We start from the raw sequence: 15,575 nt of genomic DNA on the forward strand, positions 1-15,575 counted from the left end.
CCATAACCACAGTGTCACGACTTTGATTCACACAGTAGCCCGTGTGCGTCAAGAGCCATGTGTCGTGACACACTGTTCACTAGCAACAAAACAAAAACCTGACCTGTGCACTCAATGTTAGTGTTTTTGGATAAGGCTGCCAGATAATGCAAAGTTTTCGACTGTTTTCACTCATCTGCCACCAGTGTAACAGTAGTAGGCTAAATCACAGCTTTGTTACATTAAGCTCAAATTGAAAATCAGAGGTGTGTTTTTTCCAGCTCATTATCACATTCCATTGCATAAACACCGAATATTTTTTACTTTTTTTTTTTTTTTTTGACTCGTGGAAAATGATGAGTGAGGCCAGACACAAGACGCAGTGACAGTCACACAGGGATCACTGTCACTACCAGCCAAGAGGTTCCGGACGCAATGGACTTAGTCAGAGTGCAAACATGAGCAACGCAACATGCAATATTCATGGCTGAGTGAGGATGCAAAAATAGAGCATTCGGAGGAACTCTTGGGGAAAAAAATAACAAACCCAGGTTTCTGCAACACTGCTGGAACGTTGCTCATGAGGAGAATTTCCATTTGCCGGAGACTCATGAAAAATAGATTCTCGTTGAAGGATAAAAAAAAAAAAAGGATTTGCAACGCACCAAACGTGGTAGCTCAAGTCTTATGCGTAACTAATTAACATGAACAGACAGTTTATATTATCATGATGATGAATTAAGTACGACTCCCGCAAAAATATCAAAGTTAAATGCAGCTGTGTATTAAAATACCACTTTTCTCCTGTCAGCTGCTGGTGAATTATTTTGTCTCCAGCGCTTTTTCACTTCTTGGGCAGCGCAGTTTCACAGAATCGTCTTTTGTCATGCGACATTATACTTTAATATTTTGATTGATCTTCCTAATTTCAAAATAAAATCCCTTAAATCAAGACAGTTTGCTACACTAATGAGCCGTTCTTGAAAATAGTGGAATCATGCAACCCCCGCTAATGTTTTTCCACTTGTTTTTACCTCAATAAGACTAATTTACAGTGTTTTTGACATTATACATGTCTTGCTTAAGTGACTTGGATGAATTCAAGATTTACTATATCTTGATGACGATTTAAGATTTTGCTTTTTACCTCAACATGTCAATGCCAAACAGCCACAGAGAGCCACGATTCAGGCAAAGACCACAACAGAATAAACAGCATGACAGGTTTTCTTATCCCTGTCAGCCGATGTGAATGGAGTAGTTGTGAACGGGATTTGTTTTGAATTTGCCTGTCAGCCGGTATAATGAACCCCTGCAGAATCAGCGTCAACTTGGTGAAGGGAAGGAAACAGAGCCAGAGTGCACCGAGGTGTGTGAGCGGTGAAGCCAGGCAGCTGTGCAGGGAAGCCTGTGAGGCAGAAAGATGCTGATATTTCACTGCAAAATGGCTCCCCGTCTCAGGCAAGGCTCCCCTGTGCCTCCTCTCACAATACATAGGAGCTGACCGGAATTCAAAATGGTGACGCCTGAGGGCCTTTAGTGTGAGGCGCCTGAATGAAGTTTCGAATCGCCAGGGCAGTTAGAGAATCGCTGGGTTGCCACGTCGGCTGAGTTGTGCGGTGGGATTATGAATGACATCGTTAGACGGCACACAGGACTCCTTTAGCTGCATCGGTAGCCAGTTCTCACCTTTGATGTTCTTTGCAAGCCCCACAGTTAAAGATCCCAATTTGAAGCAGAAAAGTGGAGATTTGTTGGAATGCTTTACTGCCCTCCATTTTCAACTGTTTATAATATTTTTCTGTGTCTGCATATTTTCTCTGTGCACATTACTCATCAGAATAAAAAAAGGAACTATGAAAACCTCGACCAACTGTCCTATGACAACAAGCGAGGACCTAAGGTATATTTGCATGGTCAATGCACGCCGCCCACCAACTTTCCAAACGTAGCAACTAGAAACCAGCCCAACCAGTCACCAGCCGACCCAGAAATGTCCCACTCTTGGTAGCACGTGTTTTCTTTAATTTTTTACTTTGAGACATTTCCCTATGATTTAAATGACGAATGATTTTGTTATGAAAAAAGCTATAATTTTCGGTTATTTGAAAAAAAGAAAAAAAAAATCAGTCAACAGCGCCCGGCTTTTATCATTTTCATTTTCTCCTTCAATAAAGGAATGCATGTACTCAGAACATACACACACACACACACATACACACTCAAACACACACACTCAAACACATACACACACACACACACATACACACAGACACGCACAAAAAGAGTTTGCAAGTCCATTCCTTTGTGGAGAACCGGTAGTGTGGGACAAAGCCGTTTCCCAGATGCTACTTCCTCCTGTTCTGTAGCACTTTCCCTAGTTTTCAGCAGTTTTTTTGTTGGGGGAAAAAGTCCTCCTCACTCCCCTTCACCCGTTTTTAGTTACTGGTTGCATTGACCTTCTTCTTCCCCCTACCTAACATGCACGTCCTTCTTTGGAGCCTTGATAACCCTCAGTTTGCATGCAACAAATGCAAAAGTTTTTTTCCCTCCAAGCTTTTTCTTTTTCTTTTTTTTTCTTTTTTTTTTTTTTTTTTTAGTTCAGCCGATTCCCCTGGATCGCTTTCTTTTTTTTCTCTGTCTCTCGTTTTCAAACAAAATCAACCAAACTCAAAGCAAAGCAGGTAAAGAGGCAGCATGGTGTCTGTACGGTAGGGATAAGTAGCTGGCTTGACCTTTGCTGTGCCCCAATCACAGGCAGAGAAAGTCCTCCAGTTCAGCCAGGAGACTAACTTAACTGCCCTGCTGCTGGAGGCTAAAGAGCTGGAGGCCCGTGTCATCATCCTCTCCGCCAGGTGAGACCGCCTCAACCGGAGATTTTGTTCAGAACAAGCTCTCACATCCCGCTGCTGTCCAACCAAAACCTTGCATCTCCGTATTATCGACTCCTAAGAAGAAAAACAGTCTTGTCTTTAGGCTTGACGAATGTACATTTTTCAGTTTATATAATTACTTTTGTAAAAGGTTACATAAATCCTTGGGGTGTAGAACTCTCTGAACCCATAAAGGAGCATGAAAATACTACAATTTATTCTTACACAATGATTAATCGCAAATTATTAAAGCAATTTACAGGTTTTTGTTTTACACATAGTGTTTAGGCAGTAAAAAACACAGAGAGTTGTAAACAATATACCGAGTCCTTGACATTTTGAATTTGTTGACTGATAAAGTTAAAGAAACCCAAAATACAAAAGGAGGAAAAATATTTTTCCACTTGTCCCTGCAATCTATCAGTTTAGATCCGGTGTTTCATTTCAGTTTCAGCTTCACAGGGAACTATTTCTTGCTGAAGAACACCAACAAAATATCAAAATATCTGTCTCTCTAATTCATACTTGTTGTGGCCAGGTAGATGCAGTTTGCTGGTGTTGTTTGGCAGGAAATAGTTCTCAGGCACAGAAAGTGGGAAAATATCTTTTTTGCATTTTGGGCGAACTCCCCCCCATCGACTATATACTGCTTTTAAATGAGTTCTAAGAATAAAAATCAAAGTAAGACACAATCATTATTTCTTCTATTCTGACATATTAATAGTCCTTTGAGATTTTTACTCAGTTTTTCTAAGGATCATTTAATTTTATCATGTTTTCCTCGTACCTGCTTGAGGCTCCCTCTGAGCCCGTTCCAGATGGCTACATTTTTCAGCTTTTATTCACACCTAATGATGAATTTGCATAAAATTGCACTGGGTTAAAGAAGGCGCAAAAGATAAAGAGCATGCAGATGAGGCTGAGCCCCGCTGTGTTTAATTGAAAGCGCTCACTTTCACAATGATGCCAGCGCGCATCGTTAATGACGTGACGGACAGCATGCATGCACAAATCCAAAACAAACTGTGGGTTAATCTGCCACTCCTCAAATCCGGATTATCGTAAGCTTCACTCTTTACACTTGGAGTTAAGGTACATTATCTGGCATTATTCGCTATGCTACCTACATAGGATTTTTTTTTTTTGAAAAATAATCATTTTTTTCCCCCCAATATGGTAAATTCTAGTGAGGAGGACGCTGCTGCAGTATACAAGGCTGCCCGCTTCCTCAACATGACAGGCTCAGGCTACGTGTGGCTGGTGGGCGAGCGGGAGATGTCGGGTAAAGCCCTAAGTGAGGCACCAGACGGTACGTTTATCCAACAAAGATCAGCGGTAATAAATGAGTTAACCCCGGCTTGGCTCGGAGGCCAATCATAATACACACAGGATTTAGAGAGAGATTAACCAATAGGATGGATGCATTACATGATTAATTGTATAACTGCTTGTTGTATGTTAAGCATTTAAACGTTTAAGCATTCCATGTTTAAAGGTTTAAATGAGTCATGTACCACTCTTAGTTCCAAGTTAAAACATGTTTATCCTGGATCACTGTTTTTATTTTTATCTAAAGTGCAGATGAATATGCAGATGGATATTTATATGGAAAAAGCAACACTGGGTTATCCAAAGCTGAACTCACTGTGCTATTCTACCGTATTAATAGCTTGGTTTGTCATGAATTATAAAGGGAGTTCTTGCAACCCCACCACATTGAGGTGTAACTGAGATAGAATGGTAAGCTACAACAGTCCTTTTTCACCACTGTCCCACCCTCCGGATTTTGCACAAGTCTCACGTGGTTATTATCACTTTGTGGTCACAGCAGTCGAGCGTCTACCCGCAGGCACTCAAACACAAACTACCCCCCCCGCAGAGAGTTTGTTGTCCTGTCCGTGTCGAACGCGCACCTCCACCCGTCTCCGCAAATCACCACTGTGGCTTCTGCAACACTGACGGACCTGGTTGCAATCAGAAAACTTAGCTGAAGTTGGATTGTCGTTGTGGTCTGCTTAATTTTTAGTGTATTTTTTATTTTATTATTTTTTTATTTTAAAGTACAGGTCTGATGGTGTGTTTGTTTGGTCCTACACAAACTGTGCTTTGCTTGTGCTGATCCCTTAGCTGGTAGGGCTGGAAAAAAAAATAAAACAACAGAAAAAATCCAACTTCAAGGGACTCTTTGCTCATGCTGGGAAAAGGTCAACAGTGGCAACATCAGGAAAATGATCCATTTATTTCTGTCGCCTCATCTTTTAACCCTCCTGTTACCTTCACATTTACAAACATTTTTTTTTTTATCAGTCAGGGAGAATTTGACCCCAGTAATTTAAGCCTCCAGAAAATTGTTACCCAGGTTTATGTGTCATGTACTTTATATTTCTTGTTGACTACCTGCATAGCCCTTTAAATAAAACATGACCTCCCCCACTGAGCGCCCTTATACATCAAAGTTCTTGTGGGAATCATGTTTTTCCATCCCAAATGTCACATGAACTCGACTTTTCTCACCGTCACAGGTGTGATTGTAAAGCAGCAGGGAAGATTTTGACAATTATCAACGGCATTTTATAGTTCCTCGGTGTCATCCAAAACAACTAAAACAAATGTTCCTTTATGGTTTATACGGCTAAAAAAGCCTGGGGTCAAATAGAGCCCGAAGAAAAACACCGATGCATATAAAAGGTGTCCAGGACATCGAAAACATATCATCATGTTCATGTTCTGTTATCGCTTGTTGACATTAAATTAGGAAAAGTCATTACATTTGAAAAAAAACAAACAAAAAAAAACAATGTGTTTAGAGATAATAGATAATAGGAGGCTTAACTGACAGGATGTGGAGATTCATTTCATCCCATGAGGCATCAGACAGCAACAATAGATCAAGCAGCTGATGTGTGACCTTTGTTCAGGATGTCCAGACTGGAGGCCCTATAAGTTTTTACTGTGTGCATTGCAAAAGGATCCTGAGAGGCTGTTACCCGCTCGGGCCAGTGACTGTGTTTGTTGTCTTGTTGTTGGCCTGGTCTCAGGTCTGATTGGCCTCCAGCTCATCAACGGGAAGAATGAGTCCGCCCATATCAATGATGCGGTGGCTGTAGTGGCCCAGTCCATCCAGGAACTTTTTGAAAAGGAGAATATCACAGAGCCGCCAAGAGGCTGTGTGGGGAACACCAACATCTGGAAAACAGGGCCTCTCTTTAAAAGGTACACCCCCACGTAGACTGACACACTCTCTCTTTTTTCCTCTCCTTCATTCCCTTTGCTGATACACATAAAGATATCGATGACCCTAAGACACCAAGTCAATACCAACATTTTGAAAATGATACCAATACTAGTGTTTTTAAATAGCACAGTATTGACACAACTTGATCCCTCACTCTGAAACTCAGTGTTGTTATTCTAATGCAGTCTTAGGTTGTACGTTTAATTACTGAAACAATTAAAATTGCAGTCATGCATACAGGACTGTAAATCAAAGGGAAAGCGCATAATCACACCACTGCATTTATTTTTTACAGCAGGACCTTTATACAGTCCCTTTAATTTGAAATTAGCATTTGTCAAGGTGCTTTGTTTTCTAGTTGAAGCCTTTAGGCCAATGCATTTGTTTTCCTATCCTTGTAGCCTATATGTTTAAATACCTGAGACACATAAAGTATCTGTTTACTTGTTCATATTCAGACAGCGTTTTTAAATGAAGAACTGTGTCCTGTGTGGGATTTTTGTTTTTGCTGTGGTATTGAACCAGGTATTATTATTGGTATCAATGACCAAAACTCTGATATTGTGGCATCCCTACATGCAGATTACATATGCAGGGCTCTGCTGTGCAAGTATTTCACTCGCATTTGCCCCTAAAAATGGATATGTGCCAACTGGGAAAATAATTTACAAGCACAGTGTGCAAGTAAAAATTACTGTAATCTTTTGTTACAAATGATAAGGTATCCGTCGAATACAAAACAACTGTGATTATTAAATGACAGCAGAATGTGAAGTGGTAACATTACCTCACCTTTACAGTATAGCCATTTACACCCCGGTATGCTGACAGAGTAGCCCCAAATATCTGGTTGTTTGAAACTACCCATTTTTACTGGCATGCAAACATGTAGTATTTCCTAGAGCTACTTCACAATAAAACTCTCCTGTTGATTGACTGATGGAAAGCTTTTAATATGAAACAGCGGCCTTTGCATTTGGTTTATAAACATTCAGCCACTTAAACATTTTTCACTGTGTTTCTAAATTTTTTTGTGTGCTCCTAATTTTTTTATTATCAAGGAGCACATGTACTCCTTGGGGAAAAAGTTAGGTTAGGGCCCTGATGTGCATGCTGATACTCGCTGCATGCAGACACATGTAAGCCCGCATGAACACAAGGTGCAATCACACACACACACACACACACGATCGTCCACACTCTCATGTCCTCGCTGTGTGCTTGCTACAGGGTACTGATGTCGTCCAAGTACCCAGAGGGCCTCACAGGGCGGGTGGAGTTCAACGACGACGGAGACAGGAAGTACGCTCACTACAGCATTCTCAACTACCAGAAGAGTCGGCTCATTCAAGTCGGCATATACAATGGAACACAGGTCAGCGGAGGCACCTAAGCAACTCTTTATTATATATAAACTTTAAAGAAAAATAAAATTAAAAAAAAAAGTTGTCTTAGAAAAACAAGGGCAAAATCTTAAAGCAGAGTTAAAATGCCAGAGTAGTTGCAGCAAAGTGGGAGATCTCTAATCAGCAACAAATAAAGGTTAAACAGTTTATAAATGATACCCATGTATTAGGACATGGCGCTTAAGATCTGGTATATACTGTAATAGATTTTTCTTGTACCTATATTTAGATTTTAGTCATTTAGGTTAGTCATTCAGCAGCAAATAAAAGTGAATTCTGATGAATGTAAAAAAAAAAGAAAAAAAAAGTTGTTCACTACTGAGGAAATCATCCCATTTAAACAGTTTAAATATGATACCCATGTATTAGGACATAACACTTAAGATCTGGTATATACTGTAATAGATTTTTCTTGTATCTGTATTTAGATTTTAATCATTTAGTGTAGTTTAGAACAAACTGCTGTGAGTAAGAATAACAGCACACTCAGCTTAAATTCAGAGAGACTGCCAGAATTACAGGCAACTAATAGTCAGGACTGCAGGCGTCAGCACCGCCAGTGTCCTGGCAATAAGTGCAATATTCCCGACAAATCCTCATGTGTGAGGAAGTCAGACGTTAATAAAGTAAATAATTAAATAAAGCGCTTGTCTACGGTTATATAAACAAGCTGACTCGTTAGTGTTGTGCACCCACTGTGTTGGAGCCTCATCAGCAGCACACCTTCTGTCAGCACTCACCTAACGTGTCGCATCCGCGCAGGTGGTCATGAACAATCAGCGGAAGATCATCTGGCCTGGAGGAGAGACAGAGAAACCGCGGGGCTTCCAGATGTCCACTCGCTTAAAGGTATGGATCGTCGCCTCCCCCCGGCGCGATCATGTGACATCACACAGACATCGACCTGGATGAATACGGCCATACACTTCACGTACACATACACACACACACACCTCACAGTGGTGTCTTTAAGAGGGTGGGGGGAGGGCCGGAGGTGGGGATAATGAGCTGGTATAATGGGCACTGTGAGGCCTTTGTTGGATGATCAGGGGCTTAGGGGGTGTGAAATGAAAAATGTGTTGCATTCTTGTATTCAGAGTAACTTGCATACACGGCAAAAAAAAAAAAAAAAAAAAAAAAAATCTCTTTAACAAGTCATTTAGTCTCACCAGCAGTGTTAACATCTTGTTTCTCTTGAACCAAGTGAAACCGTGAAAAAGTTTGCCAATGCGATAAGATAATTCCACTTGTTTAATCGACTTTTCATGAACAGAATTTTTTTTTTTTTTGATACTTGTGGCTCTAATCTGCCTTATTCTGCCTTGTTTCAACATATTTATTGTATTATTCCCAGAAAAATCCATGAAACAAGTGAAACTGCACTGGAAACAAGTGGGATTATCTACATTTTTTTTCATTTGTTTTAGGACAAACAAGATTTCTAACAACTGAATTTGAGGCTAAATGACTTGTTAGATAGATATTTTTGCAGTGTAGTGGCAAATAAACAAATTTATGAAAAAAAAAACAACTTCCGCATGTATTTTTTTAGACAGGGATTGAACTTAATCTACATGCAACCAGCCATGTATTTATTATGAGCACTGTAAAGCTATGACTTGTATCTTTCAGATTTTTATAGGCCTGAACAGAATGTATTATTTTATCTCCTTGTCATTTTTTTCCACTTTCATGTGTGTGTGTTCTGTGTGTGTGTGTGTGTGTGTGTATGCTTGTACACAGGTAAGTGAATATATGCCGCGCCCTTCTGTGTTCTCGCTGCTTGTTGGCCATTTACCGGTTTCCACGGGGTCAAAATGCACTCGCTTCCCACGATGTGATAAACAGCTTTCTCTCCCGTCTATTGTAGATAGTGACGATACACCAGGAGCCATTTGTGTATGTGAAACCCACTCTACAGGATGGAACCTGTAAGGAGGAAATGACATTAAATGGAGTGCAAATTAAAAAGGTTATCTGCACTGGGCCCAATGAGACCATCCCAGGTAACACAACAGGGACGTTTAAGATATCACTGTGCTTTTACTGCACCCGCCAAATACCCACTGGAGATGCATACATATATATGCAGTAGGTATCTATATATGTATGCATGTAGCTGAGTGTGCCATTCTGTGTGTGTGATTGCTGGCAGTATCGGGTTCATGTGTGACGTTGGAGGTGTGATTGTGTGTGTGTGTGTGTGAGTGGCGAACGGGTTTGCGTGTTGGCTTCCATGTTTGCAGAAAACGCGGGCGCCTGCCTGTGCATTTTCAGCAAACGGTGCGACCGCGTGACGTCTGCAGTGCGCCGAGTGTAGCATTCTGTGCAGTGGATGTGCGCCGCCTGGCTGTGTTAGCTCCATTGAATTGTTTTACAATTAAAGTGACAAATTTCCTCCAGAGTGATTGTAACTTGCAACCTTTGCTGGTTTTGTTACAGGACGCCCAATTGTACCTCAATGTTGTTATGGATTCTGTATTGACCTTCTTATCAAGTTAGCCATGACCATGAACTTTACCTATGAGGTGCATCTGGTGGCCGATGGGAAATTTGGAACGCAAGAGCGGGTTAGTTTATTAGTTAGCTTACAAGAAATCAACTACACATGTCATATTTATGCATCAAGCACAAAATGGGAGCAATATCTCACATCCATAAATGTATGTAACTTGAATATTAACTGTGCTATTTATTATAAAACCATTAACAACTCACACAATGTGTAACTTTTTTCATCTAATCTCACTAACCTCACTAACAACCTAAAGCTGGCACAAAAAAAAATCTGAGGGCAGATGTCCATGTGGCCAGGCGTCCAAAACCTCTGGCAATATCTTGTAGAGGAGAGTTAATTCGTCCGCTATTGCTGATGTGGTGTCAGGGTTTTTATCCCCTCAAATGAAAAGGTTAAAAGGTTAAAAGGTTAAAAGCAACTGCCGTTCCACTGTGGCGGCACAAGATGGATAATGTGTCTGTGTGTCAAAGACCATTTGATCCCATTGAGCCTGTTTTGGAAGCAAAACACAAGCAGATCTTTCTTCGCATATAAGATGGAGTTACATCATGTATAGTTTATTTTTTATTTATTATTATTATTTTTTTTTTACACCACAGGGACATAGCAAGCTTATTTTTTGACATCAAAAACGTTCAAAGCCAGTTTCAAAGATCTGCTCCAAGGCTTGCTAGTCTGCTACCAGACGAAACTCAATGGAAATCCTCACTGGGTTTAAAACAGGAAATCAGGCAACAGTTTAAAACATGAATCCTGGCAATAATAGAATAGAGGAGAGGAGAACATCTTTATTGTCACTGCACAGGTACAACTCAACAGATTAACAGAGTCATAAAAGTATTAAAAAGGTACAAACCTAACACCAGATGAGATAAAATTGCAATAAAATAGTAATAAAAAGAACAAACAATATAAACAGTATGCATGCCAGTATTAATGCAGCTCAGATGTGCAATGCAGCAGCAAAAGCAAAACAAAGTGGCAACATCATGAACAGTATAGGCAGCAGAAACAGTGTATAACAGTATCAACAATATGATCAGTGTAAACAGTGACCGGTAATATTGAATACTGCAAACAGCTAGATGTGCAGTGCATCAACAAAAGTGAATGCTAGTGAGCCCCTGTGTGCCGTAGAGCTTATTTGGTGGCATAATGCAGTATGTGCATGTATGTCAAGACAGCTGTGCCAGACAATTGGGGAGGCAGTCAGACAGATTTTGGGGGGGGGACTTGGTGGACTGATCCAAAGCGGGTAGGGCTCTAGGGAAAAAGTTATTTCTCAGTCTGGAGGTGCGGGCGTAGTGGGATGACGGCATGGTTGTGTGAAGTCCTCACAGATGCTGGTAGCTTTCCTGAGGCAGCCTGAGCTGTAGATGTCCTCCAGGGGCTGGCAGCTGAGTCCCAGTGATCCTCTGAGCAGCTGAGCTACCACACAGAGATGCAGTATATGCGAGGACGCTCTCTCTGTGCTGCAGCAGTACAAGAAAGTCACCCGCAGCTGTTTGTGGGGCAGACCGGCTTTCTTCTGGCGTCCTCGATAAATGTTCGATGATTCACGCTGATTCCTGCGCTGACCTGTTTTCTTTTTGGGATTCCAGGTGAACAACAGCAACAAGAAAGAGTGGAATGGCATGATGGGAGAGCTCCTGGGGGGCCTGGCTGACATGATTGTTGCCCCGCTGACTATAAACAACGAACGAGCCCAGTACATCGAGTTCTCCAAACCTTTTAAGTACCAAGGCCTCACCATCCTCGTTAAAAAGGTATGAGCCCACCTCTTGTCCGAACGCGGGCATTTGGCTGGCAATTTACTTGCATTGTCCAGTTGTGCATGTGTTCTTATGTGGGGATGCTCTGCTATTATAGATACACATGGAAAATCTGGATACCTGCAGTATGGGCAACAGCTAAATCTATTTTTATGCTTTTATGGAGCTTCACAGGGGTTTTATTTCCGATTGATTTACAGCCCATCAGTCATCTGTCATTATATAAGATGACACGGCGAACACAATAACAGTCCAACAAAAACACAAGGATGCACACATTTGGCTCATCAGTGTCAGTCATACTTTTGTTTTTTTTTTTGCTTAGTTTTTCATGTGTATCTATAATAATATACAACTGTTGGTAATTAAAAAAAAAAAAAAAAAAAAAAAAAGCAACAACCCTGGTGTGTGTTTTCAGGAAATCCCTCGCAGTACACTGGATTCATTCATGCAGCCGTTCCAGAGCACGCTGTGGCTGCTGGTGGGTCTGTCGGTGCATGTGGTGGCGGTGATGCTTTACCTACTAGACCGGTTCAGGTACAAGGGGACCCATGCGTGTGTGTGTGTGTGTGTGTGTCTGTGTGTGCGTGAATGTTTTTTGTTTTTGTCTATTCACGACTGAATGGAGGGGCACATGAATGTCTGTGTGAGTGTTTGTGTGTTTATGTACACTCCTGACCGCTGCAGATCTTCCCTCGGTGTGGACAAGAAGGCAGAGGTGAAGATTGGCTCCAACCATCCCACCGCTCTGTCCCTGTGCCACCGTCTTTGTCTTTTTGATTTTCTTTCTGTGGGGTTTGTCTCCCTCTTGCTTTGCTTGCTCATCTCGACTCCCTTCCCCTGCCTGGGGCTACCAGGGTTTTCTCCTCTAGGTTCTCCATGATTTCTCACTTTGTCCACTGCAATCCTCCCAATTTCTCCTCTCTAGCCCGTTTGGAAGGTTTAAAGTAAACAGTGAAGAAGAAGAAGAAGACGCCCTTACCTTATCGTCCGCGATGTGGTTCTCCTGGGGAGTGCTGCTGAACTCTGGAATTGGAGAAGGTAAAAATTTTGCCCCGTTTATTGCAGAGAAGATGAGAAACTGGTCAATTTACAACATCAGCAAAGGAGAAATTCAGTAATTGTTACCACTGAGTGTTTTTGACCAAGGAATACACTGGTTACCATTTGCATAACAAGAAATGCCAATCAGTGCATTTTAGAATGAAATCACACTGATTCATTTTATGGTGTTTCAGTGTCTTTGATTTTTCAGTTGTAGACTTGTAACAATGACAAGGAGCAACTTGACAATAAGTTTATTGCATGCAGAAAATTGAATCTAAAATTGAATTGTTTTATCACCTCTGTGTAACTATATGAGTTCTGTTTATTATAATTGCATCATCATTATTATTATTATTATTATTATTATTATTATAGCACCTGTCACAGGTGAGAAAGCTTTCATCTGTGACAGGTCCATGGTGAAGACCTAATGTCAAATTGTCACATGAAGTAAATAGGGAGCACTGAAGACAATGTGCAGCATTTATTTATTTATGTTTATGTTTATTTATGTTTAATGTAAAATATGATTTTCTTTAACTTAAAATATGCCAAAAATGCATAATTTCCGTTCAACGCTCCTCTGTGCCCATCATACAGGTGCGCCGCGTAGCTTCTCAGCGAGAATCCTGGGCATGGTTTGGGCTGGCTTCGCCATGATCATTGTGGCATCGTACACTGCCAACCTGGCTGCCTTTCTGGTGTTGGACCGGCCTGAGGAGCGCATCACCGGCATCAATGACCCAAGGGTATGCTTACAATGTAATGATAATGCAATGGGTGTATTATTTTTGGAATAATATATATTTTCTAAATAATGTATATGTGCTAACTTTACATGATCAAGGATGTACTGTAGGTAACAATTCTTGGGGAGACTGTAACGCAATGTGCTTGTCCCCTTGTGCAGCTGAGGAATCCATCGGACAAGTTCATCTACGCCACGGTGAAGCAGAGCTCCGTGGACATCTACTTCCGGCGGCAGGTGGAGCTTAGCACCATGTACCGCCACATGGAGAAGCACAACTATGAGAGTGCCGCCGAGGCCATCCAGGCCGTGCGTGACAAGTGAGTCTCGGCCAGGTCGGGCCGGCTGGGGCACGTGTCGGCCGGCTGCTCAGCCCGTCAGGCAGGCACATCGGGTAGGGAGAGTCCAGTCAGCCCGGGGGGGGACATGGACCGCTGGACCAGCTGGAAGCAGCAGGACTTACTGCAGCATTCCTTCTGGTCCAGGCCCATCGCCCAGCCAAGACAGAGGTCAAGGGACAGGCGCAGGTCTGGACGTGTCAACAGCACTGACACCAGTGTGAGGTTGAGCTAACATTGAGCTGAGGAGCACCCTTTTTCAGGTCATACCAAGAGGAACATCTTTGAGATGGGGGGAATCCAATGGGGGACGCGCCCTCATCCGTCCGGCATTGGATTTCATTTGGGCCATAGCGGCGGTAGAGATTGCTGGTAAACGCTGACTGACACACACGCTCTTGTGTGCGAGATGGGGATGGGAGCCGTAAATGTGTATGTAAATCATTGTACTGTTGCACCGTAACCCCCTCCTTCCCCTCCTCCTCCTCCCTCCTCCTCCTCCCTCCCCCCTCCCCCACAGCAAGCTGCATGCTTTCATCTGGGACTCTGCGGTGCTGGAGTTTGAAGCCTCGCAGAAGTGCGACCTGGTGACCACGGGAGAGCTGTTTTTCCGTTCGGGCTTTGGCATAGGCATGCGCAAGGACAGCCCCTGGAAACAGAATGTGTCCCTGGCCATTCTCAGGTCTGTCCCAGCCGAAGCTGCATTACTCGTATGATTTTTTTCTTATCTTTATGATTTTCTGGTCATATCTTGACCATTTATAGCCATCCAATGCATTGCCTTATGTTGGCATCTTCTCTCTCTGTATATCCCCTCTCCTGCCCTCTGTGTGTTTGTCTCTGTCAAGCTTATGTTTGTGTCTGTCCATATATCTGTTGAGCTGTCTGTGTCTCTGTTTCATTTGAGTTGCAGTCTGGGAGTAAGCGGCTCAAGTATTTCACCTTTGTTGCGTGTATTAACTTTGTCACCTCTCTCCCCACTACCCCCAACCCCCTGCAGTTCTCATGAGAACGGCTTCATGGAAGACCTAGATAAAACCTGGGTGAGATACCAGGAGTGTGACTCAAGGAGCAATGCCCCAGCCACACTCACCTTTGAGAACATGGCAGGTATGGTCCCTATGGTGTCGGGAAACCGTTAAAAGTGATTGGACAAAAACTGCAGTGGTAAGGTACTGTAGCCCTTTTTTGTCCAATACCTTTTATTGATTCGGTGTTGGCGTGGGTGCTCTGTGGAAATGTGCTGTGCAGTATCACGTGCTGTGGGTTTGTAAGGCTGTGGTCTATTAATATTCATATTGTGTGGTTTACAGCTGGAGTCGTGAGTAGGAGCTGGTTGAAAAAAAAGGAGGGGCGACCGCTGACCATGACAGGCAAACCATGCGTTCATGTTCAGCGGGAGCGTGTTGTAGATCTGCATCTGACGTTCTACCTCTGTTCCGTTTGTGTCCTTCTCTCTTTTTTCCGTAGGGGTCTTCATGCTGGTGGCTGGCGGCATAGCAGCAGGGATCTTCCTCATCTTTATTGAAATCGCCTATAAGCGCCATAAAGACGCCCGCAGGAAGCAGATGCAGCTGGCCTTTGCGGCCGTCAATGTTTGGAGGAAGAACCTGCAGGTATGAATGATCCCCTCTGTCCACTCACACCCAGGGTGGAAGG

At 42.5% G+C, this 15,575-nt stretch overlaps 1 protein-coding gene across 6 annotated transcripts in view; it reads left to right on the plus strand.

The window, feature by feature from the left end:
- Positions 1-15,575, plus strand: part of grin1a (glutamate receptor, ionotropic, N-methyl D-aspartate 1a) — a 32,101-nt gene that overhangs the window by 5,274 nt on the left and 11,252 nt on the right. For 2 of the 6 annotated variants that reach the window (XM_030064874.1, XM_030064878.1), the window contains exons 4-19: positions 1,820-1,882; positions 2,737-2,834; positions 4,040-4,161; positions 5,891-6,065; positions 7,318-7,462; positions 8,256-8,342; positions 9,364-9,499; positions 9,936-10,063; positions 11,613-11,777; positions 12,202-12,320; positions 12,712-12,824; positions 13,431-13,579; positions 13,741-13,898; positions 14,437-14,598; positions 14,917-15,026; positions 15,387-15,532. In XM_030064874.1, coding sequence (XP_029920734.1) covers positions 1,820-1,882; positions 2,737-2,834; positions 4,040-4,161; positions 5,891-6,065; positions 7,318-7,462; positions 8,256-8,342; positions 9,364-9,499; positions 9,936-10,063; positions 11,613-11,777; positions 12,202-12,320; positions 12,712-12,824; positions 13,431-13,579; positions 13,741-13,898; positions 14,437-14,598; positions 14,917-15,026; positions 15,387-15,532 — 2,076 coding nt within the window. Of the gene's footprint in view, positions 1-1,819; positions 1,883-2,736; positions 2,835-4,039; positions 4,162-5,890; positions 6,066-7,317; positions 7,463-8,255; positions 8,343-9,363; positions 9,512-9,935; positions 10,064-11,612; positions 11,778-12,201; positions 12,321-12,711; positions 12,825-13,430; positions 13,580-13,740; positions 13,899-14,436; positions 14,599-14,916; positions 15,027-15,386; positions 15,533-15,575 lie in introns of all 6 variants that reach the window. The other 4 variants (XM_030064877.1, XM_030064879.1, XM_030064873.1 and 1 more) reach the window with 3 other exon arrangements.

Source organism: Myripristis murdjan, chromosome 12, assembly GCF_902150065.1.
Source record: "Myripristis murdjan chromosome 12, fMyrMur1.1, whole genome shotgun sequence".
NCBI classification, from domain to species: Eukaryota; Metazoa; Chordata; class Actinopteri; order Holocentriformes; family Holocentridae; genus Myripristis; species Myripristis murdjan.